Source organism: Anabas testudineus, chromosome 15, assembly GCF_900324465.2.
Source record: "Anabas testudineus chromosome 15, fAnaTes1.2, whole genome shotgun sequence".
NCBI lineage: Eukaryota > Metazoa > Chordata > Actinopteri > Anabantiformes > Anabantidae > Anabas > Anabas testudineus.
The window spans coordinates 16,059,125-16,081,191 of NC_046624.1; the positions used below are offsets into that span (position 1 = coordinate 16,059,125).

A 22,067-nucleotide genomic window follows, 5' to 3' on the forward strand; every position below is an offset into this window, starting at 1 on the left:
ACATGTCACCATATAGAAGAAAAATAAATATTTTTAAAATCAAATTTCGAATACAGCATCATATTTATTTATACTTAATTTTCTTGGATAACACTTTCCATTACTGCGTGATGCACTGAAATCACGTGTGGCTGATACACACATAGTGTCAGAGGCCCTGGCTCTGTTGCTCCTGAAATACTAAAGTATCAATTTCAGCCTGCAGAAACTGAATCCACTCCCTATTCTACTCACCTTATTCAGTGATAGATTGATGGAGCACTCACAGTGTCATCACATCAAACAAACCACCCACATGAAGAATGCTGGTGGCCTTATGTCAAACCCACAAAATCTGGCAACATTTTTCATCTGTGTTTGTTTTACGCTATCTCCTTGGCCGGCCTGTTCCAGCATATCAGACATTATTCCTGAGAAAAGTTCTTGATCAAAAAAAATAAAAGGGATTACACAAGCTCAATACATGATGTTTGTATACTGTGGTGGAACAGTCAGAGGAGAGTTCCACCGTGAGGACAAAAGGCAAAATGCATGCAGAAATTAAATAATAAAGGGCTCTGCTCCTCAAAATTACGGTATGTAATGGAGGCCTGAAAACATGCAAATTTCCTGCCATTGTAATACTATAGAAGTTCACGCTACTAAATAGTATGTAAAAAATTCATTCAACAAAAGTTGACATTAACTGTGCTATCCCTGGTATTTGAGTTTAGCAGTAGTGCAGGTATTCCTGTAACTACATATTAAAGGTTTAGGGTTTTTGAGGAAACTACTTAAAGAAAAAAAAATTCTTTCTTAACAGACACAGAACAGTTTGTCTATTCAGTATGTTTAATATGTATAAAACCCATTTTTCCTATAAACTGAATCCTGTGACCTACAGTAAGTGAAAGCGGCTTTTGTATATTTTTATGTATTATTATATATGTAGCTACTGCAGCTTTTCTTTCACATGGACATTTGTTGATGATGAAGATGTTGATGGTCCTCATACAGTTTTTGAATACTACATCTCTTTTTCCTTTTCATTATTTTCACCTCTAAGAATGGCAATTTCATTCAGTTGACCAAAACATGACCCATATTTTGGTATTGACGTTCTCACTATTGGAGAAATTGCAAAAAGCTCTCTACCTTCCTTTCACACAACAAACAGGTTGACATTTTTTGTTTTGCCAGTCACGCTCTTCATAGGATGAAATGTTTTTTTTAAATAAATGACAATTCTTCCAGAAAGTTTGGCATAAAGCGGTGAGCAATGACCCATCTTTCCCTGCAAATGCTGAGCACAGTAGATGTTTCTCTTTTACCCAAACATGATAACCATGTTCCACTAACACAGATTTTCAGGAATGTATATTTATAACATATGTATAACACATGTACATGTGTACATAAGTATCCTTAGCTAATGGCCACTAGGCGATTCCAGAATATATTATTCACTAATCAGTGAGTATTTCTTTTAACCAAAATGGGGAAAATGTCTTACTGTGTTTATGGTTGTAATGGTGACGCTATCCAGCTGAAAAACTCATAGCAAACAGTGAACAGTAAGATTTTGCCTTAAGCCAATCAGAGTTTGGTTAGAGTTACCTGTTGTATAACATATTTTTAGACAAATGTTCAACACCATTGTTTGGTGTGAGTTTGCAGATATTGTGTGTGTGTTTGTGTGTACTGTATGACTCACTAGAGACAGCACTCAGATGTTGTGAGGGTCCACCTGGGGTGATGCCGTCTGTGTTTCATGAAGTATGACATGCAGGACTCTCATGCACAGCCTGTAAACTGGGGTCAGGAGTTCAGAGAGTGAAAGAGAAATCGGAGAAAGGAAGGAAAATTCAGACGGTTGCAATTAAGAGCAGTAACCTTTTGCTTGTTGCACACCACAAAATTCAGCTGTGGACAGGTTTAGAGCTACAATAGACCTATTCTGCAACTAGAGGAGTGTAACAGTGTGACAGTAGCTTCAAATGATACAATAATAAATGCCAGATATGTTATTACAATTACATAATTACAGGCAAATCTTAAATATTTTAAATATATAGTTCAATTCAAAAACTATAAATATAATCACAGACAACCATTGATAACATTAATTTCACTTGAAGTTAAAAAAAGGTTAAACATTAAAAAATAGCAGTTAAACCCCCCAAACAGACTTCAAAGTACTGTATGTATAACTAGGCAATAAAGTATATGAAATGTGATGCTGACCACTACTGTCTGGTTTAGGTTGTCAAAGGTTATAACTAGTACCTGAAAATGCATTTAGCACAATTTTTATAAAGAGAGGAAGTGAACTGGATGGAACAACTTTGGCATCAGACAGTATCTATACAGATTCTGAATCCAACTCTGCTTATATATTATAATTAATTGACTATTTAAAATATAGATCTTAGCAAAATATTTTAAAAATATAATGCCAAATGTCAGAATTTTTCTTTTTTAACATTCAGGGTCCTATAAAATTTGTTTCCCAGAAGCGGACAGTATACTGTGTGTATGATACAATATGTTCTTTAGAGCTATAGTCGTTTCACGTTCTTTAAAACCCTACTCCTAAACTATAGAAACTATGTAGAAATGTTTTAAGAATGTATTAAGAATCTTTGCACCTACACATACTGCTTCACTGTAGTCTAAATGTTCTTTCTTAGAAAAAACTAACCTCAACTAAGGTACATGTTTAGAGTAGCCACCATTCTTCCTTCGTCTGTGCACATTGCCCTTTCATGTTTGTTATTTTGGTAGTCTCATTTTCACCTCATCTGCGTTTGGGGACAGGACAGGCAGTGGCCGGTTGGCAATATCAGCCAGGCTGGCACAGACACCTCAGTTAAAGGGCACAGGGTCTGTGCCAGCTATTTCTCAACAGATCTGTCTGTCAAAGTCTTCTTGGGAAGGCAAGTTGGCCAGCAGAAATTGTCTATAGCTCTTCACAGTCATTAGAAACGGTTGAAAAACAAAAGAAAACACCACATCATGAAACATAAAACCTTGAAAGCAGAGATAGGCAAACTAATTAACAGGGGGAACATGAGAGGTACTAGGCTGTTGAGTCACTTAACAGTTCTCCCATGTCCACAGGAAAAAACAGAGCTTCCTCCATTTCCTGAGTCACTGGTACACTCTTACACATCACTACATTGTATTTTGTTGTCAAATTACAATAGAAAGCCTATGGAATAAAAATGCAGTTTAAGCCACAGGAGAAAAAAAATTTCAGCCATGTTGGTCAGCCAGTATAAATTTGGACCTTTTATTTTTCTTGAAAAACAGCCAGCTTTTGTTCCAGGCAGAATGAGTTACCAGACCTTTTCCAGACATGTTCTGAGTTTGTGTCCTGAAGCCATGGAGTGTCTTTGTTCAGTCTGACAGGAAAACTGTCACTAACACCAAACAACATTTTATTGGTTTAGCTAAAATAATTTCTTATGCGATATCAAATTGCTTTTCTCATTCCTCTGCTTGCAGTGTTTGTGTAAAGGGTGAATGAAAAAACTTTTCATTCTTTAACTGTTTATAGATTTATATAAACCTGTTTATCTCTATATCTCTAATATCTCAGTACAGCTGCAACTCTGGGGCAGATTTATGACTCAATGTAATTTGAAACATTCAACACAACGCACAATAATATGAAAACTGTGAGAACTAATGTTAGCTATTTTCAACCACAAAAGAGACTGAAATTGCTACTACAGTGGTGTATATATTGAGAAACACATGATGAAGCAAAGTTTCAGACTAAAAACCAGCCTACTTTTTACCACTAGAGGGAGTGGTTGACCCAACTGATCTATAACTGCATGTCCAAACAGATACGTGTTTAATACTTCTCTTGCCCTGTATAAATGCAGATCTGACATTAGGTGGATATGTTGTATCCGTGCAGCTGAGCACTTGCTTTTACTGTGGTGTTTTGTTAGATCTGCTGTTCTGGTCTCCAGGAAGAGAGGGTGACATTCTGAGTGTCAGACTCAGGACTGATCTTGGTTACTATCCTGAGGTCTGGAGACAGCTGCAGAGCAATGCTGCCAAGGGGAGCAGCTATCATTGGTAACCCTCCCACAGCATTGATAATAGCAGTGTTGCCTTTCTAGCAAAGGAATCATGCAAACTCTATCAACAGGTTTAAAGGCATGTCAATGCCCCAAAGTAAAAAACAACTTAGGTAATGCAAGTTTATGTCCACCAACACAGTGTGCAGTGGTGATTGTGTTTATGTGTTTTTCAGATAGAGTTTAGATGTCCTTTTTCAGTGCTTTAATAACATTCAAATAAATGAGCTATATGTTACACACTACATTTAAGATGGACATACAATAGGAGAAAAGGACCAGAAGGTAACAAATTCAATCTAGGCTTGGCTTTGTTTCATGCCTTTGTCTTGTAAGACAGGTGAAACTGTTTTTGTCAGAGCATAAAAAAAACAAAATAAGCTATTGCTATAGCCCCATATAACCTTATGGGAGATCTCAGAATCATACTTTGTTTAATTTCTATGTGTGCTAAATATTTTGTTCAGATCCTCCACATGCATGTGTTTGCAGGGTGTAGCAATGTGGGGTCTGATTGTGACTGATGCCTGCATGGGTAGAGATAAATGTGTGTATGTTATTATGTCTCTGTGACTTTTAATCAACAAAACTGGGTCAATCATGGGTCCCTTCATTAGTTAGTCATTACAATTGAATTCTAACTGAGGACATATTTCAACAAAGCTATGCAGGCTGTTGATTCAGAGCGTGTATAAGTATTTATACCAAAAGCCCCACGATGACAGCCTAGAATGCCTTCAGATTGAGTGAAGCTGGCAGTATACCATGCATCTTAGCAGATAAAGACTAACCAGCACCAAAGTCAATCTACTCATTGCACAGCATTAATTTTTACCAACACCGTCTAGGGAAAAGACTTGTTGAATGTAACTAATCAAGAGTGGAATATATAAATATTATGGCAAGCCTCATCCCTGATGTTTCACAATGTGGTTGTGACCACATGAGGTCTGTGACCTTACTAAAGGTTATTAATGACTTCAATGTTGTAAATCCAGATATGAAACAGTGCCATTTGAATGTTCTGAATGTTAACTTTCCCTTGGTCTGCAGAGGAGCAGGCAAAGCAGCAGAGGAGGAGGTGGTGTCCTATTTTTGGAGGGGCTATCAGCAACTCAGTGGCATAGGTCTGAGTGACAGGACAAGTGTGGCTTTGGACCCTCTCCTCACTCATTTCGGGTAGGCATTCCTGAGCGTAAGACCCCCGTCCCATCATATTTCTCTCTCCTTCTCCCCTTCTCTCTCCCTTGGCTCTGATAGTTGGCCCACTCTGGTTATGGGTGGGCGCACAGAAGTGTGTTTGTGCTTTCAGGTGTGAGCACTGGCCTTGGGTCCGGACTCAGAGAGAAGTCAGCACCCAGACAGTGTGGCAGGCGAAGAGCAGGTCAGAGCTCTCTGTGGGGGCCCTGACCATTGACAATGGGGCAAATTTACTGAGGGCCCCCAGGAGAAATACAAAAGCCGAGGTGGAGTGGAAGTAACCAACAGCAAAGAGAAGAAAAAACTTAAAAAAGACAGAGACAACAGAACAATGGTTGCAGAAGAAGTGATAATTACATTGTCTGGTGGAGCGCCGTGGGGCTTTCGTCTCCAGGGAGGTGTGGAACAGCAGAAACCGCTCCAGGTGGCTAAGGTAAGTCCGGTAACCTATTGGTTACAGACAGTTGTTTCATGGTTTGCTGAAAGCAAATCAAAAAGTAAAACTATTAGACTCAACAGCTTTGCTAAAGAGAAGTGAAACATCAGTTGAGATATATTAGGTAGAGATTTAAGGAGTGTTATTAAAGTTGAAATGGAATACTGGCTGCTATGTATGTTAATTTGAGGCCTGAATGAGTCATCATCTTGTTTGAGAACAGTCTTCATGCAGAGGCACACTGATGATTGATTGACTGAACTTTAAACTTAAAGTTCAGCTGGTAATGTAGGGCAAACCTGTCAGATATGTGGCTTCTTCTATTACCACAGCTCAAGCTTAAACTAGAGAAAATACAATGACAGCGACAAAATCTCGGATTGTCTACACCAATCTTTTGTTTTATTTTTGACAAATAACTTTGTTATTCTTACTAATGCAGTTCTTTATTGCACCAAGCAGTAAAATATATACATTATAACAGAGAGTTTTGGTAAATTAAAGTCATTGCTTTACTGACTAAGCAGTTTATTGGTATTATACACCACTATGTCAGTAATTCAGTAAGAAACCTAAATCGCTCCAGCCATGCTTGGTCATGTTTTAGACGGCAGGTTACCTGGAATTAATTTAGAAACACAGTGTTAACAGTAGAAACTACCATGTGTGGATTAATTGAACTATCAAATTTAGATTTAAACCACATTGTCACACTCAGCAATATTAAAATTATGTTCCTTTTTGAGAATAAACAAGTTAAAGAAACTTTATTTGCCATAAAATCTTGACATTAACAGTTTTATTCTGCATGTTTAGTACCCCTGCAGACATTTTAAATACAGTATGTATACTTTTACACACATCATATAAACACATATGGTCAATAATTGTTGACTGAGCAGAAGTACTTTAACAGGTGGCTATTTTTAGTGAGAAGTAGCAGGTCATGGGGTGAGTCAAGGTGTGTGTTTCAGCTCAGTATTAAAAATGAACCTCATATGCTTTTTTGGTACATGACCACTGAGTATCTTGCATCAACAACATCATAATTTGGTTATTCTCTTCAGACAGAATTTTTAAAAAAATTTTCTATTAATTAGCTTACTGAAGCTATATTATACATATATAATTTTGAATTTACTAATGAAATAGTTTAGGCTTTTATGCAGTACCTCTTCTCTTCTGAGTACCTCTGTCTCAAACAGTTTGTTTTAGCTCCTGACAGTGGGCTGAGCTGTAGTTGAAATACAGTGACTGTTCATTAGTTTCAGGGGCTATATAAACAAACTCACAAATCACTTACAATACACAGCGACTGTGTGCAGAAACAGAGGTCCGCTTATGGACCGATGACAGTAGTACCTATGATTGTCAGGAGCATTTGTACAAAGGATTATTATATCAAGTCTCTGAAAAGCCTTGGAAGTCCTGGAAAGTCTTGCATTGGAGTTGACAGAGACAAGAGATTTAGTTTTTGTGTAATATATTCTACATTAGTACATAATTTTTATCATTTTAGACCTTTGCTATTGTTTAATACAGACACTCATTACCTCAACAGTGAAAGTACACTTTTAAATACAAAAGCATAATATAAATTCACATTACTTTTCCTTTTATCTTCTACTACTCCTTCTGATCCTTCATCCCAAAGCAAAAGAACATGTAATTTCCTAAGGCTTTATACTATTCTGCTCTAAACAGGTGCAGCAGTTTGGGGATTCACTGAAAGAGCCAGTGTGTCAGTGCTGAGTTTGTGCCTGTGCATTTATTTATATGTGTTCATGTATATTTTTGTAGCGGCCCATGGTGGTGTGTATGTGTGAGGATGTAAGGGTTTTCTATTCTGTTATGATTGGCAACCACAAGGTGACTGACTAAATAAATAACTGACATCCTGTTCCACAAGCAGGCACAGGCCACTCTGACAGGCTTAGCTAAATGGAGACCTGGTATTTCATTACATGCAAACAAGAATACAAATTACAAATTACATAAACCTGAAATCGGACATACACTATTCATTTAATACATAGAACATGCCCATACAGTGAAATCAGCCCTGTAGTGAAATATCTTTGAGTTTAATATGGGACATGTTGACACATCTTCCAAAGACCTGAGGCAATTTAGGGTGGGCATAATGCCACGGTCCTGACAGACCTCGGGCACAAATAGCAAAGGACCAAATGAAGATGGCTGCTGGCTGGCATTTCTCTGTTAAAGTGTTTAAGTGTGCTCCACTTGAGTTGCAATAAGTGGCATATGTCTGCATCAGGATTGAACTGTCAAGGACAAAATCTGTTCTTTGTCAGTTACTATCACAAACCAATACAAGACAGCAGCATGCTATGCAAGATTGTTGTTTTCTATCCCTATCTAGTCACTGAACTAGACCATACAGCATAATAACTGTATAACTTCACCTGGATGACTGAGAATCTTCACAGACACCAAACAGTATACTAACTACTAGTAAACAATAATAATAAAAAAGGAGGGAAAAAAATGACAGACAAGAGCATCTACTGTATATTATAACTCTTTAGACGAAAGCTCTTGGCTGAGACTTACATTCAAAGGTCATATTCGATATGGATAGATATAATAGATGGATGGATAGAAGATATAACAAATTCCCTCTCAATTAACTAAACATTCGTCTTGAATAAAAAAAATAGGGCATTATCTTTTTAGAACTTACCCCAAAAGATAACAAGATTGGCAATGTAGTTAAACTTTTTATCATTCATGGCAGTTTTTCAAATTAAATTTTCTTTTGCTGTTGCAGGTGCGAAAACGTAGCAAGGCATGCAGGGCTGGCCTGCGGGAAGCTGATGAACTGGTGTCCATCAACGAACAGCCATGTGGAATGCTCTCCCATGCTCAGGCCATGAACCTTATTGACAGTTCCCCTGGGATATTACACATACGTGTCAAAAGGTCAGAAAAAAATGCTCTTAGTAATAATGAAGCCTCATCAATCGATTTGTAATGGATCAAGCTAATTACAGTATAGTAAGCACAGGTCAAATACTCAGATGTGATACAAAACATTCACAATTTACACTATGCATGTGGATTATATTCCCAAAATTACTAAAAACAATTAGAACTAACTTATGTTTCTGTTACCACCACTATCACTACCTATTACTACCACTTACTCTGAGACACAGATTAGGGTTGTAAAATAATATAATATTCCATCACAGGGACCTCATTTGGCACAAATCACAACATCACTGTTTTAAAATCTGTACTTGTCTGCAGGGCGCCTGCTGGTTTTCAGTCTGTGGTGCTTGTGACCCGTGCCCCATCTCCCCGTATAGACAAAGAATACCGCGCTGCTCTACGTGCCATGTCACCCAGCCACCCCCACCATGCACCTGTCCGTGAAGTCCACCGTAGCCGCTCCACCCTAACCAGTGGCTTGACATCTCCACCTGGTAGTGAAGCTTACTATGGCGAAACTGACAGTGATGCAGATGTGGCAGGCTATGAAAGGCAGCGCCGTCAGAAACGCCGCAGTCCCAGCAATTCCAACCCAGGGAAACCAACAGGACGAACCTCCCCTGAGGGTGGGGAAACATCAGAGATGAGTGGCTATGACAGTGCTCCAGATGCCCAAATCTATCCTAGTTTAGTGGATGGACGTGGGGGAGATGGAGATGGAGGAGGGGGGCTACCAGGGGTGGCACGAAGAGAGGTGATTTACCAACCTTCTGGTCCAGGAATGTGGTCTTCCCAGACATCTACTGAGACCTCATCCATAATTTCCTCAGCAGATGATCAGGGGCCACGGGATGCAGGTCAAGAGGAGGACAGTGGCTTTCTAGAGCCTGCCAATGTGCCACTGGTGTCGCCTGAGAGGGCAAAGGAGGCTCTGATGCTAAGTTCCCGCAGCCAGCTTATACCTATGGTGGGTCCTGTGAATAAACCTGTTGATGAGGAGCTCACAACCACCTACATGGAAAAGGCCAAGCAAGCCAGTAAGTACAGCTTAGGAAGAGCAAACACATAGATGTGTGCTTCACACTCACTGCATGTACTGTACACATTCCTGATAAGAGCCACTGGTTGGTTCAAAAAACAGAAAACTTTGAAAAGTAAAGTATGTAGTAGCTTTGGTTTCCAGTTGGTTAAATAGCTAAAAAACTTAAACACATCTCGTAAGGGATCTGAAATGATGTAGGTGTTAAGTGGATTTGGAACCAGACTCAGTAAATTTCAGTCAAACCCCATCCCTTGTCCTGTGTCATAGAGATTGCTTATATTTTTTCCAAGAATGGTTTCTGATACAGTTTTGGTCCTTATGTAGAAATAATAGCATATGAGTTATTCCCATGTGCCCACTGAAAGTACTGCCATATACACTACTTTTTTTTTCACAACATAACATTTCTAAACCAAAACATTATAACTAAAGTGGCAGTTCAAGATAACAAGATAATTGTGTTTGTTAGTAGTTCAGTGTGAGTTGTTCAACCTAAGCCAAGTCTGCTAAACACAGCACAATATGGTTTACTATATTTACCTCCAGTTATGTGTGTAAAAACCCATGTGACCAGCCTGGGAGCACTGAGAAGCATCTACAGCTGCCCGTAGGTATCAAGTAGCAAAGTAGGGATACTCTCATTTTCCCTGTCTTTCTCTCTTCGGTATCTCTTAAGGTTCTTTTATTTCGGTATTTTTATAAAATGCAAAAGAATGACACCTAATATGACATAGTTTGGTGGATTTAAGTGCATTCATTTATTATTTTTATTATTAATTTTACATCTATCTATAAGATAGTATGCCACACACATAATAAGGAAACAACTTGCAACTTGCTGAACTTTCAAATGAAGATTATGTCTAAATCTAAAATGCAAATGAAAGGGATGTTTGATCAATTTGATGTGCCATGGTGTTTTAACATGTGTTCTGAAAATCAACCGGTAATGCCTTACTATTTTTGGAATTCACAAATTCAGAAGAGAAGTCAAACATTACAACAATACAGTGACACAACAACAGATAGAGAACACTAACAGTTATTCATAAAAAGCCCAGGTAAAATACAAAGCTAGACAATTTAAAATTAACAGGCTGTTTTTAGAGCTGAAATTAATTTTAATGTTGTGAATCTCTCTTGCCAACACTGAGTGCAGGGCTAACGTTTTAATGTCCTACTTAGGTACCCTATCCTAGACAAATTAAGAACTCTCATCATGTGGCAGTGCATACTAGGGTAACAGAATTAGGTTGCCTGTGATACAGTAATCTGCTTAATACCATAACAACTTGAAGGATACTGTTTGAAGTTCTTTCCACTCACCTACATCCTGCAGCTTTCCACTACCTTGCAAATATTTTCAGTTAAATTAGATGTCAGAGTAGATAAGCCTAATAATGCGCATATGTATCCTTCACCCCAGCTGAGGTCTTAGAATTTTCCCATCCAGTTCTCCAGTAGCAAATTCAGAGATAGATGTCTGATGAAGGCATGGCACTCAGGACAGGTTTACATGCTCATGTCATAGTGGATTATTGGTTTAAAGGTTAAATGTGTTAATTCAGACTTTACTCACCTTACTGGAGTACTTATGATTTGCTATTGTGCAACCAATCCTAATAGCTATGGCTTTCATACCCTGCAGAACTGAATCGAGGGGACACACAGCAAGACAAGCATGTAAAGGAAGCCAAAAGCAAGTGTAGAACAATTGCGTGTCTACTGACTGATGCTCCCAATCCTCACTCAAAGGGAGTGCTGATGTTTAAGAAAAGGCGGCAGCGCTCTAAGAAGTACACCCTCACCAGCTTTGGTAGTGTGGATGAGGACAAGTGCCGTGACTCACAGGAGGAGGATGGGGCACTCCCTGGCAGTGAATCAGAGTTTGATGATGACGGTTTCGCTGCACTTCCTGACCCAACTTGGGATAGTGACTACTTGGATATGCTGGAGAAGAGGGCAACTGCAGGCACTGAAGGTCGTCAGGACGGACAAGAGGATGCTCCAAGTCCAGGGTTGAGTGACACTGCAGGCAAAGGTGCACAGTTGTTTGAACAACAGAGAAAGAGAGCTGCTGAACATGCCAAGAAGATGGAGGCAGTGCAACCTCAAGCCCCTTCAGAGCCTCAAATCCAAGACCAGGCACAGATGCATCAGTTGTATCCAGAGATACAACCACAGTTGAAACCAAACCTCCAGCCTCACCACATGACGCCATATGGGCCTGCATTCACAGAACAAGACCTTTCTCAGGCTCAAAGTCCAGTTGCTTTTGGCACCCATGGGGTGTCTAGTGGGGATCTATCCTACTCTGCAGTTAGCACAACTAGCATGGTTATGTCAGCTACACCTGTGGTCCCTAAACCAGCTACTGCCTCAGTGACTATTTTAACTAGTCCTGCACCAACAGCTGAAACACCATTACCTGAACTACCTGCTAGTAATGTTCTTAATAGAACAGCACGTCCTTTCACTCCTGGCTTCATCAGCATCCGAGCTGCAACTGCCCCTGTGACATTCCGACCACCTGTCACAAAGACGACACAACGTCCCGCCTCAGCAGCTGTTGTACTACCACCATTCTCTACTTCCTCAGAAACAGCCATTAATGTTACGTCCGTAACATTACAAATACCCCCTGGTCCTCAATCAGTGCTTTCCACAGCATCCACTATACCTCAAGGTCCACTGGCCCAGATAGCAGAAGGTCCTGCTATGTTTTACCCTCCAGTCATCTCTACCTCTGTAGAGACAACACAGTCAACATTACCAATAACTACTGCTCATCAGGTTCCAATTGCAACTGTGCCCACAGTGCCTATGCCTTCAATACTGCCAGCTGTTCAAGCACACATGGCAGCAATTCCTGTTCCTCCTGTATCCCAAATTACTGGTTCAACTGAACCAGTTATCCAAGTGCCTCCAACTGAAGTGCCAGTTGCCCTCCCACTTTCATCTCAACTTTATGTGGCACCTGTATCTCAAGTATCAGTGGTCTCCCAGCCAAAAGGTGTAGCTCCAACCCCTGTTCTTGGTCCAAAAGGTCGCACAGGAATCTTGCTCGAGGCACGGCGGCGAAGTGGCAAACCCAAACCTATGTTCAATGTGCCAGATGCCAAGAAAAACAGCCCCAATCCTGAGTTACTGTGTATGGTGCAGAACCTAGATGATAGGTCCACCCGACACAAATATGGTCAAATACCTGCTGAGGCTATCTATGATGCTACACAGGAGGAAAACAGTGGTGAGGCCAGCATGGTGAGAATGCCTCCTCCAGTGGCACCCAAGCCTCGGGTCATTCACGAGGCACCACAGATTCTACAAGCGGGTGGGAAAGGTGCACAACTGTTTGCCCGCAGGCAGAGCCGCATGGGTATGTATGTAGTGGACACTCCACCTGATACCCTTTTCCAGGAGGAAGTAGCCTCACAGAGTGCAGCCCAACCTCTTAACACCTGCCTCAACCCTTCCCTTCCCTCTCAGTGGAAATATTCTCCAAATGTCCGTGCCCCTCCACCCATTGGGTACAACCCACTGTTGGGCCCCTCTATTCCTACAGGCCCTCAAAGAGATGCAAGTAAACCCGAAACCCATGGCAAACGAGGCTCACAAAGAGAGGGGATCAAAGCCTTAGATTTCATCAGAAGGCAGCCCTACCAGCTGAACCCTGCCATGTTCAACTATGGGGGAAGTGCTGCTAATCTATCAGCCATGCCTTCTTATCAGGCCCAGAGGCAGCAGCAGGGGGATTACCCAACGACAATGGTGGGTAGCTCATTAACTTCACCTAAGCAGATCCCCATCAAAACAGCCCGTGTCTATGAGATTAAGCGATTCTCCACACCCACACCAATGTCAGCTCCCACTCTGGCACCCAAGGTCATTGCACCTCGCTCAGCCACTACCCTTGGAGAACGTTTGAGTCACTCTGGCATGACCTCCCCACCTCCTGCTCCTTTCACTCCAACCCCAGCACCTCTCTTGACACCAGCACCAGTCAGTGTCCCAACTCCAGCTTCACCACCCTTCCAACCAACTGGACTGCCCAGCCTACCGAAATTCTCTGCCACCCCTATTCCAAATCCTGTGCTCCCAGCAGGTCCTACACCTTACACTCCAATATCATACACCACTGGGCTCCAGGGAGCCAAGCAGTTTCAGAGTGCTCCTGAGCTCAATATCCTTGCCTCTTTGCCCCCACTGAAGTCCAACACAATGCAGGCACCCAAACCACGTTTTGTTGCCACCAAGGGAGGTGTTCAGCCTCATGTCTGGAGACCCGGGGCAATGTGAACAGTAGTAAATGTGCAGTATTTTGTGCTAATAAGACTAAAAATGAATAAAAATAATAATAATAATTACTCCTCTGTTAATTGGTTTATTGTTGGTCAAGTCAAGCAAAACGCCCAATATTCACCTCGTTCAAGTTTGTCAAATAAGCAAATTTTTCTCCTTCTCTTGTAGTATTATTGCATGTTGAAATTCACTATCTTTGCTTTCTAAAGATATTATCAGAGTTTGAAAAATAGACAATCTGATACCCTGTACTACAGTGAAGTAACATTAGGTGTGGAAGTGATTCAATATAAAAGTTTAGTCCAGAAAACACTCAAGATTTTCAAAGAGATTAGAAACTAAATAATGGTAATCAAGCCTATAAAACAAATACATCTGCTGTTCAACATTGTGCTAATAATCATCTTTCTGCCAACACATTTACTCACATATTTATGAGCAACAGTTATAACAGAATACTAGTACGTAGTCCATGCTGTATAGTCCACCATATGCCTGTCCTGGGAGAGGTTTGTGTAAGGCTTCTGGAGATCTCTTTCTACTTATTTAGCAGAAACACCCTCTACACAGAGCCTGTACTGAATTATTCTATGAAACTTGAAATGCCTGAAAGACACAGAAAATTGTTATACTTCTATAGTATTAAATACCTGAAGATGCATGTTTTAGTATGTTTTTTGGTATTTGTTGTACTAAATAATGTACACAAATTTTTACTTACTGTCTGTAGCACTATCTAAAAGAAAAGCACAATTGCCAATTTTCCTTGTCCAGCAGTTTAATGACACATGACCAGTTGAAACTTGTAAAATGTTTTTTACTGCATAAGTTCATTGTGGATTTATATGTGACGACAAGGTCAGCTCTGTGCGAGTGAGGTTGTGAAAAATGCTTCTGCTCACTATAGCCAGAGAGAAATGCTATCTCTTAAACATGGGTCATATTCAATAAGTGGCTAGGCTGTTACTGAATGTACACTTGTCACTGGATATCACTGCTTCTACTTTCCCCTTATGGACACCAGAACCTACTTAACCTTTGAAGATCTTTGCAGTTATATGTACATTCTTAACTTTTATTAAACAACTATTACAGTTAAAGGAATGTGTATTTTATTTTGTTTTAATTAGGATTGAATGTGAAGTTATGCAAGGGGAAGTAGATAAACTGAGAGGCACAAACATTTGTAGAAGGGTTCAAAGAATGACAATGGCTGTGGAGGGAGGTATGGGAGGTATGACAGATTGCAGAATTGTATTAAAGTTGGGACATTTTTTGTGAAATGGGCTGAACAGATGTGGTGAAACTTATGATTGATTGTATATAGTTTTGAAATCCCACAGCCAAAGGGAGAATGGCCAAGAAAGTTTGCTACCTGATGTTTACTGGTAAAGCTGAAGAATCTGATAGAAAGATGCACAGAAGTTTAGCTGGTGTCTTTCTTTCCATCAACAAGAGCTGCTACTAAAAATGTACGCATAACTCTTTGAGAGACCAGCAAGAAAATACTGGAAAGAAACAAATACATTTAAAAGGTTATTTTCAGTTGTGGAATTCTTTGAGAGGCAATTTTGATACTTTTTATCATTTAAAAAATAAAATTTCTCATAAAGCATTTCTCTTGTTTTCATAATATTATGGTTATGTGAAATCTAGGATGTGGATATAGTTTTGTAGAGGTGTAAAATATGATAAATACATGTTTGTCAATGTAGTTGGATTAAATGTGAAAAACAAAGTGTGAAGATGTTTGTTATTAATGCAGCTTTCACCTTAGATTTGAAAGCTCTCCAGCTGTCTGAATCTACACTGCCCCCTATTGGTATTGCCTCCTCTGTTGAGAACAGTATATAAACAGTACATGCATGCAATAAATGATAATATTCATAAATGAGCAGTCTTTGTGTATGTATTTTAATTAAAAACATATATGTTTAACTGTCAAAGGGTTCTCTCATTTTTACAGGAAAACACACACACACACACACACACACACACACACACACACACACACACACACACACACACATACACAATATGTACTGTCTCTGCCAGACAGTACATATTGGCGCTATTATGGGGTTTTGGTGTCTTATCTAAGGACACCTCAACCTCAACAAGTAACCACTAACCCTGGGGTTCATAGACGACTGAGCTACTGCCCCCCCAATTAAGCAACATCTCATGATAAGGCTATGCAGAGAGAAATATGCATGCAAACAATTCTAGGTTTTGCCACTAGAGTGTGCAAGGTTGAAAGAAATGTTAGTAAAATAAGAGAAGGCAGAGAAAAGGGCTGAATTAGTAAATAAGGTCAGATTCTTTGATCACCATTGTACATAAATAATTATCCACTGAGTCTCGGGAAGGGCATGTGGTAGGCAGAAGCAGAGTGTTAGGTTTTCACATTTCAATAAAAAATCTAAACTTAACTAAACTAGGAACATACATTTAAACCACAGAGTAACAAAGACAAAGTCTGCACAGTCATTTTCTTTCTTTTTTTTTTTTTTTTTGATTTTATAATTTTGACAAGGAGAAGCAAACAGGAAACATGGAGAGACAGAGTGACGATGTGATATGCAGCACATGAACCATTAGGCTACCAGTACACTTTAACAGCAATTCTTGTATACAAATTGAATATGAAATTGAATGCCATTCAGTTTTGTACAGACATTCATGGCCTCCAGGTGTTGAATGACATACAGACAAAAAAAATATTTAAATGGTCTTTGCTTTTTAGCTGCCATGTATTTGCATTAGCAGTTTTAGCCATGCATATATTCCCTGGAACATCTATTCAGGTCTCAGCAAAATCAAGGCCATCATAGGAGATTCCTCAAATCCTACTCATCACTTCTTTAAAATGTTGCAGTTTGCATGGTGTCTTGGGACAATAAAATCTCACACCACCAGACTAACAAATAGCTTCTTCCCCTGAACACATGCACACATATACATAATCTACACACTAAGTTCACTTGCACAGTAAAGTGCTTTAGTATTTCTGTTAAAATTGCTTTTTTATTATTTTATTATTTTTGTTTCTATACTATTGTTGATTGGTGCACTGCTGTTGAGAAAAGCACATACAGTTTTGTTGTACTCCCTATGTGCAATGACAATAAAGTTATTCTATTCTATTCTATTCTATTCTATTCAAACATTGCACGAGTGACTGACAGCTCTGTCTCCACAAGTCCATCACAATCTGTACTAGAGAAAGGTATTAACTAAAGGAGGTAATTTTAAAACACAAACTGATATGCTATATATTGTATGCTTAACCTTAAACCTGCAATGTGCACTTGTTCATACTTTACCCACATATCTATCTCTCTCTCTACCCAAAACACGCCCGAGTCCTCTGAGGTTATTTTATAGCTGACTTCTGTTCCCCTCGTTCTTACCTACTAAATATAGGCTTCTGAGCCATCTGTGAGAATGATTTTGTTCCCTTAATATCGCCATCAGCACTTTCAGCTGGCCAACAGAGACTTCTCCCCCTGCCTTAAGGCCCCCCAATCCCTATTCATACTCCTAACCTCAACCTCCTCCTCCTCCCGTCTTGACACCAACACTACTGCCACCCACACCCCCAACCCTCGGGAAGATCTGCTATCTGAGTGTTGGGTGGGTTTTGCAGTTCCCGGGACCTGGGTCCAACCATACGTAGGGTCAGAGGCACTGAGGGATTTGTAAACTTGTGATCACCAGCATTGAGCCCTGAGTCTCCTCTTCTCTGTTTGGTATTTATAGGTCTGTCTCTCCTCCCAGGATTACAACAAAAACCCGGTGAGTGGATCTGCATCCGATAGGTGTGCTTTGTTCTAATAATCAACCACCAACTTAAATTTGATCAATGGCTGCTGCAAAAATAGGGACATAGAATAAAAGACGTGCAACATGTTGTCAATCATAATTTCTGTGGGTTGTGCAAATTTGCGGAAAATTTTTAAGACAACTGAATAAACACAATCATTACATTGCTCTTGATGATAATAGTTTTGTTTGACTGTAGAATTCACTTTCAGATTTTCTTTATATGTCTTCAAATGACCAAAGGAATGGGTGAATTTGCTGACCAACCCTCTCTGTGGGCGTTGCAAAGATTTTATATAGTGTTACCAAACCCTGACGGGGGCTGGTAAATCTGAGCGCAAAGGGTCCCTAAGCTTGCAATCGTTTAAGGGAATTAGAACGATGGCTCTCATCTTTAATATCCACCACTACAGTAGTTCTCACTTGTGTTTAAAGAAAGAATAAGAATTGTTTTCTGGAGGTGTGTATTGTGTCCTTAAGGATTGTGTCCAGCCCATTTAATAGTTGAATGACGCCATTACATGTCGCTAAAATGTCTTGGCTGGAAACGGATTTTAAAAATAGGTGCAGTGGATTGAGTTACAGCCAGTAGATGTGATGTGATGTTTTGCCACTTTCCTGGGCCTTAGAGAAACTACTTAGAAATGAAAGGTCTGTCTCAATATACAAGTTGGAAAAAAAAAAATCAAATTAAAATAACCAGATACACTAATTAATAAGGAGGCACCACAGGGTACAAGAACTGTGATTCTAAATGTTAATATGATTCAACAGTGAGTGATATCTGGACATATGAGACCATATGGAAGGTGTTACTCACACTTCCACCTACATGTTCTATTTCTATGAAACTCAGGCTTTCACTTTTACTGCAGTAGATTAGCACCAGAATGCACTGATCATCACTTTCTGAATAAGCCCCAGCATGCTTCTGTTTACGTTGACAAATATTCTGTACAGATCTTGTGTCTCCAAACAAAACTGAAACACACATTAGGCTATATGTTTTCTTTGGGGCATACATCTATCTCATTGGGGAATGCAGAGAATGTGAGGGCAATGACATCCCCCTTGAACTTGAAAAATGAGGAGGGCAAGTGCTGTCTGTCTGATACATGGGTAACATGGATTCACGTTAAGCATGTTGTTTATGTTTGTATGGTGAAGACTCATCTTGAGAAGTTGAACAAATGAATGGAGATAATTGCAAAGCTGTCTATTGACCTTTCTTTCAACTGTGTAAAATGCATTGAAAAATTGAAGCAAAAACACTTTCCTTTTTTTTGGTTTTAGACATTCTGAAATACTGTAGAAACATATATTATATATATACATATGTTAAATGTATACCTTGACATATATTGTGACAAAAAAACATTTTCTTATTGATAAAACTATGCTCTATTCCTGACTCCCTAGCCATGCCTCTGGGAACACCTGCACCCTTAAACAAGCGGAAGAAGCCCGCCAAGATTATAACTGACCTAACACATATCACTCAGGATGGTAAGGCTGACATGAATATGAAACCAACTTTCCATATACTCATTACCGCACTTTCATATAAACACAGTATACATAAATAGATAAATGACTTTAAGTGGGGTACTAACCTTACAGAAAAGACGGACTGTGTCTGCACAGCAAATAAACTATTAAATATATAAAGCAACATACAACAGCTAAATATATTAACATAACTCCAATTTTAATCAATCTGATTTATTTATGATTTAACTTGCTAACAGCTAAATAGCAACCTTAAGTTGGTTGCTAGTTAGTGAGTTCATACATTTTGTTCAACAGGATACCATACATTTTACCATTATCGCCATTGTTTAACTAATGTTTTGTATTTTGTTTGTGTTGAAAAAACACACTCCTTGACATGATTAAACATATCAGTGTATATATCATTAAAGAAAAAACTATCCAGATGTTTTGTTTTCACATTAAGGCATTTTATAATCCATTTTATTGGATGTCCCTTACCTAGAGTATGAGTCAGAGCCAGAGGCATCTGAGTTCGACCTGGGAACAAAGATCAGGACTCCAAAAGACATCATGCTGGAGGAGCTTTCTCTGATGAAGAACCGAGGCTCTAAGATGTTCAAGATGAGGCAGCAGAGAGTGGAGAGGTTCATCTATGAGAACAACCCTGATGTCTTCAGCAGTGAGTCACTGGTGAGACAATAATTTGTGAAGAAAACAATGACATTCATTTTCAATCACTATATTTTTTCAAAGTTAATGTACATTGTGAAAAAGTAGGTAACTAAGAAAAAGAAATCCAATCTTGGGGCTCTTGGCATTGCAGAAACTTAATTCTCTATAATTCTTCAACCTTATCATCCCAAGCATTTTAACAATCCCAATAACAATCAGAACAATCTCATTTAGTAATTTGATTTTCTTGAAAAGCTCCAATCCATATTCAGGTCTCCGTACACAGTAGTACTTCTCAAGTCTAAAATCAAGAATGTTTAATCAGCAAATATAAAGGAATGTGCTGTGTGACATCACTTGTTATACTGATCATATTTTTTTCAGGACAACCTCCAGAAGTTTGTTCCCTCAGTTGGAGGTTCACTGGGAGGGCAGATGATAAATGTTGGTGGGCACTTTGTTAGCAAACAGGCTGGACAGCTGCAGTATGGAGGAATTCACATTGGAGGAGGGGCTCCAGTGCCTCCTCCAAAGCCTGGAAGCAAAGGAGTAGGAGCAGGAGGTGCCGGGGGCTCAGGAAGTGCAGGCGGACTGGGTGGTGGGGACCATGGTAAAGGTGAAAAAGGAGAAGGAGCTAGTGATTGGTCTTCGCTAAAAGGTTAGTATGAACTTTTTGTAAATTTTTAGGATGACCATGTCTTTAGACTGATATTAAAGGAACTGGATTAGAACTGGAGAGAACTGTCTTAAGCTGTGATCTTTGGTGGCAGGCAGATTTCTTATCTTTCCTAACTACTGTCCATACTTAGTGAACAAACATAAGATTGGTATGGGCCACCAATGCACCAAAAAAAAAAGAAAAACAATGTAACCAGCATTTCAACTACATATATGATCACAACAGCTCTACCAGTGAGATCTTCTTTACAGCAGGTGGAAAAGGTGACGCATCTAAGACGCAGATTCATGTAAAGACGTACGTGTCACCATGGGAGAAAGCTATGAAAGGTGATGAGGGTCTGATTGCTACTCTGAAAACTGCCATGCCTAGTCCTTCTGAGCGAAAGGATCTGCCAAAATATAAATGTTTCAACAGGTACTTTCTTTCAGATCTGAATTTGTAGGTGCTTTTATGAGAAACAGGAACTTAAAAAATTATCTCGTCTTGCTTTGGCAGGTCTGCCATGCCCTATGGCGGCTTTGAGAAAGCCAATCAGTTCCTGAAATTCCAGCTGCCAGATGCTGAGGCGAGCAAACAGGAGCCTGAACCTGCGGTGGTGTACCAACATGACATTGGCTGCAGGCCTTCTTTCAACCGTACTCCTATCGGTTGGGTGGGCAGCAGTGAGCCTAGCAGCATTCATATGGAAAATGATGCTGTGCCCTTCGATGCAGAGACCGACGAGCTGTGAAAAAAACTGTTTACAATCACCATGCACATACACACCCGCAAGCATGACTGCATGCATACACGTTAGCATGCACACACAAATTAGATGAGCTTACAATTAATAATAATAATAATAATAATATTAATAATTAACGGTAACTGTATATGGAAATCTGTCAGTGTGGATAACAGAAAGTGCAAATAAACTGTGGTCATGTTCTAAACTTGATCTGAAATAAGTTGTAAGGAAAAGAAACAAGTTGTTGATGTTGTGTGAAGATGTCCACAAGTCTATAGGTAAAGTCTAAACACTCTTAAATTTGTCAGAAAGGTTTTCTTGAGTTACTACAGGTGGTATGATGCAAATATTGTCATGAGAAAACAATTGATTATGTATAAACGGTAGAATTGGACTAGTTAATTGTTAACCTGCTGTCTTGTGCATATCTGTTTTTCCCAAACCCTTTTTGTTAAGAGTCTCTGATCTTTTGTTGAGCTATGAAAACACTGCACCCCTGTCTAATTCAGGATGCATGCACAGTCGGTTGCTACTGGTACAATAACCGTACCAACATAATTACTCTACTATAAGCCCTTTCAAACTGTAACAGTCCTCTTGTAGAGTGATTAAAATGTCAAGCAAAAAAAATTTGGTGTGTATGAAAGTCTTTATTAATTACA

The 22,067-nt window shown here is 39.5% G+C and overlaps 2 protein-coding genes and 1 long non-coding RNA gene across 4 annotated transcripts; 2 read left to right on the forward strand and 1 right to left on the reverse strand.

Moving 5' to 3' along the window:
* Window positions 1–1,727: 1,727 nt before the first annotated feature.
* On the reverse strand, window positions 1,728–19,945 carry LOC113159166. Its single transcript, XR_003298605.1, has 3 exons — window positions 19,823–19,945; window positions 5,631–5,752; window positions 1,728–1,791 (listed from the first exon to the last, which is right to left on the reverse strand). It is a non-coding gene; the product is annotated as an uncharacterized LOC113159166 (long non-coding RNA).
* synpo2la (synaptopodin 2-like a) lies at window positions 5,338–15,938 on the forward strand. Its single transcript, XM_026355708.1, has 4 exons — window positions 5,338–5,706; window positions 8,501–8,652; window positions 8,983–9,701; window positions 11,355–15,938. Exons 1-4 carry the CDS (start codon window positions 5,605–5,607, stop codon window positions 14,000–14,002), a joined length of 3,621 nt encoding a protein of 1,206 aa, XP_026211493.1. The 5' UTR covers window positions 5,338–5,604; the 3' UTR covers window positions 14,003–15,938.
* myoz1a (myozenin 1a) lies at window positions 17,641–22,022 on the forward strand. 2 transcript variants are annotated; one of them, XM_026355711.1, is made up of 6 exons: window positions 17,641–17,803; window positions 19,250–19,336; window positions 19,827–20,014; window positions 20,381–20,654; window positions 20,930–21,092; window positions 21,174–22,022. In XM_026355711.1, the coding sequence occupies exons 2-6, from the start codon at window positions 19,252–19,254 to the stop codon at window positions 21,406–21,408; spliced, it is 945 nt and encodes a 314-aa protein (XP_026211496.1). In that variant the 5' UTR covers window positions 17,641–17,803; window positions 19,250–19,251; the 3' UTR covers window positions 21,409–22,022. The 2 variants fall into 2 exon arrangements, with proteins under 2 accessions (XP_026211496.1, XP_026211495.1); XM_026355710.1 differs by having other exon boundaries at window positions 17,642–17,803; window positions 20,927–21,092.
* The last annotated feature ends 45 nt before the right edge of the window (window positions 22,023–22,067 follow it).

Bases quoted from the DNA above. Each gene is read 5' to 3' on its own strand.
- synpo2la (XM_026355708.1), top strand. From the start codon at position 5,605: ATGGTTGCAGAAGAAGTGATAATTACATTGTCTGGTGGAGCGCCGTGG. The intron at 8,653-8,982 runs GTCAGAAAAAAA...ACTTGTCTGCAG, and splicing joins TTACACATACGTGTCAAAAG to GGCGCCTGCTGGTTTTCAGT. The intron at 9,702-11,354 runs GTAAGTACAGCT...CATACCCTGCAG, and splicing joins GGAAAAGGCCAAGCAAGCCA to AACTGAATCGAGGGGACACA.
- myoz1a (XM_026355710.1), top strand. From the start codon at position 19,252: ATGCCTCTGGGAACACCTGCACCCTTAAACAAGCGGAAGAAGCCCGCC. The intron at 19,337-19,826 runs GTAAGGCTGACA...TCCCTTACCTAG, and splicing joins AACACATATCACTCAGGATG to AGTATGAGTCAGAGCCAGAG. The intron at 20,015-20,380 runs GTGAGACAATAA...TATTTTTTTCAG, and splicing joins TCTTCAGCAGTGAGTCACTG to GACAACCTCCAGAAGTTTGT.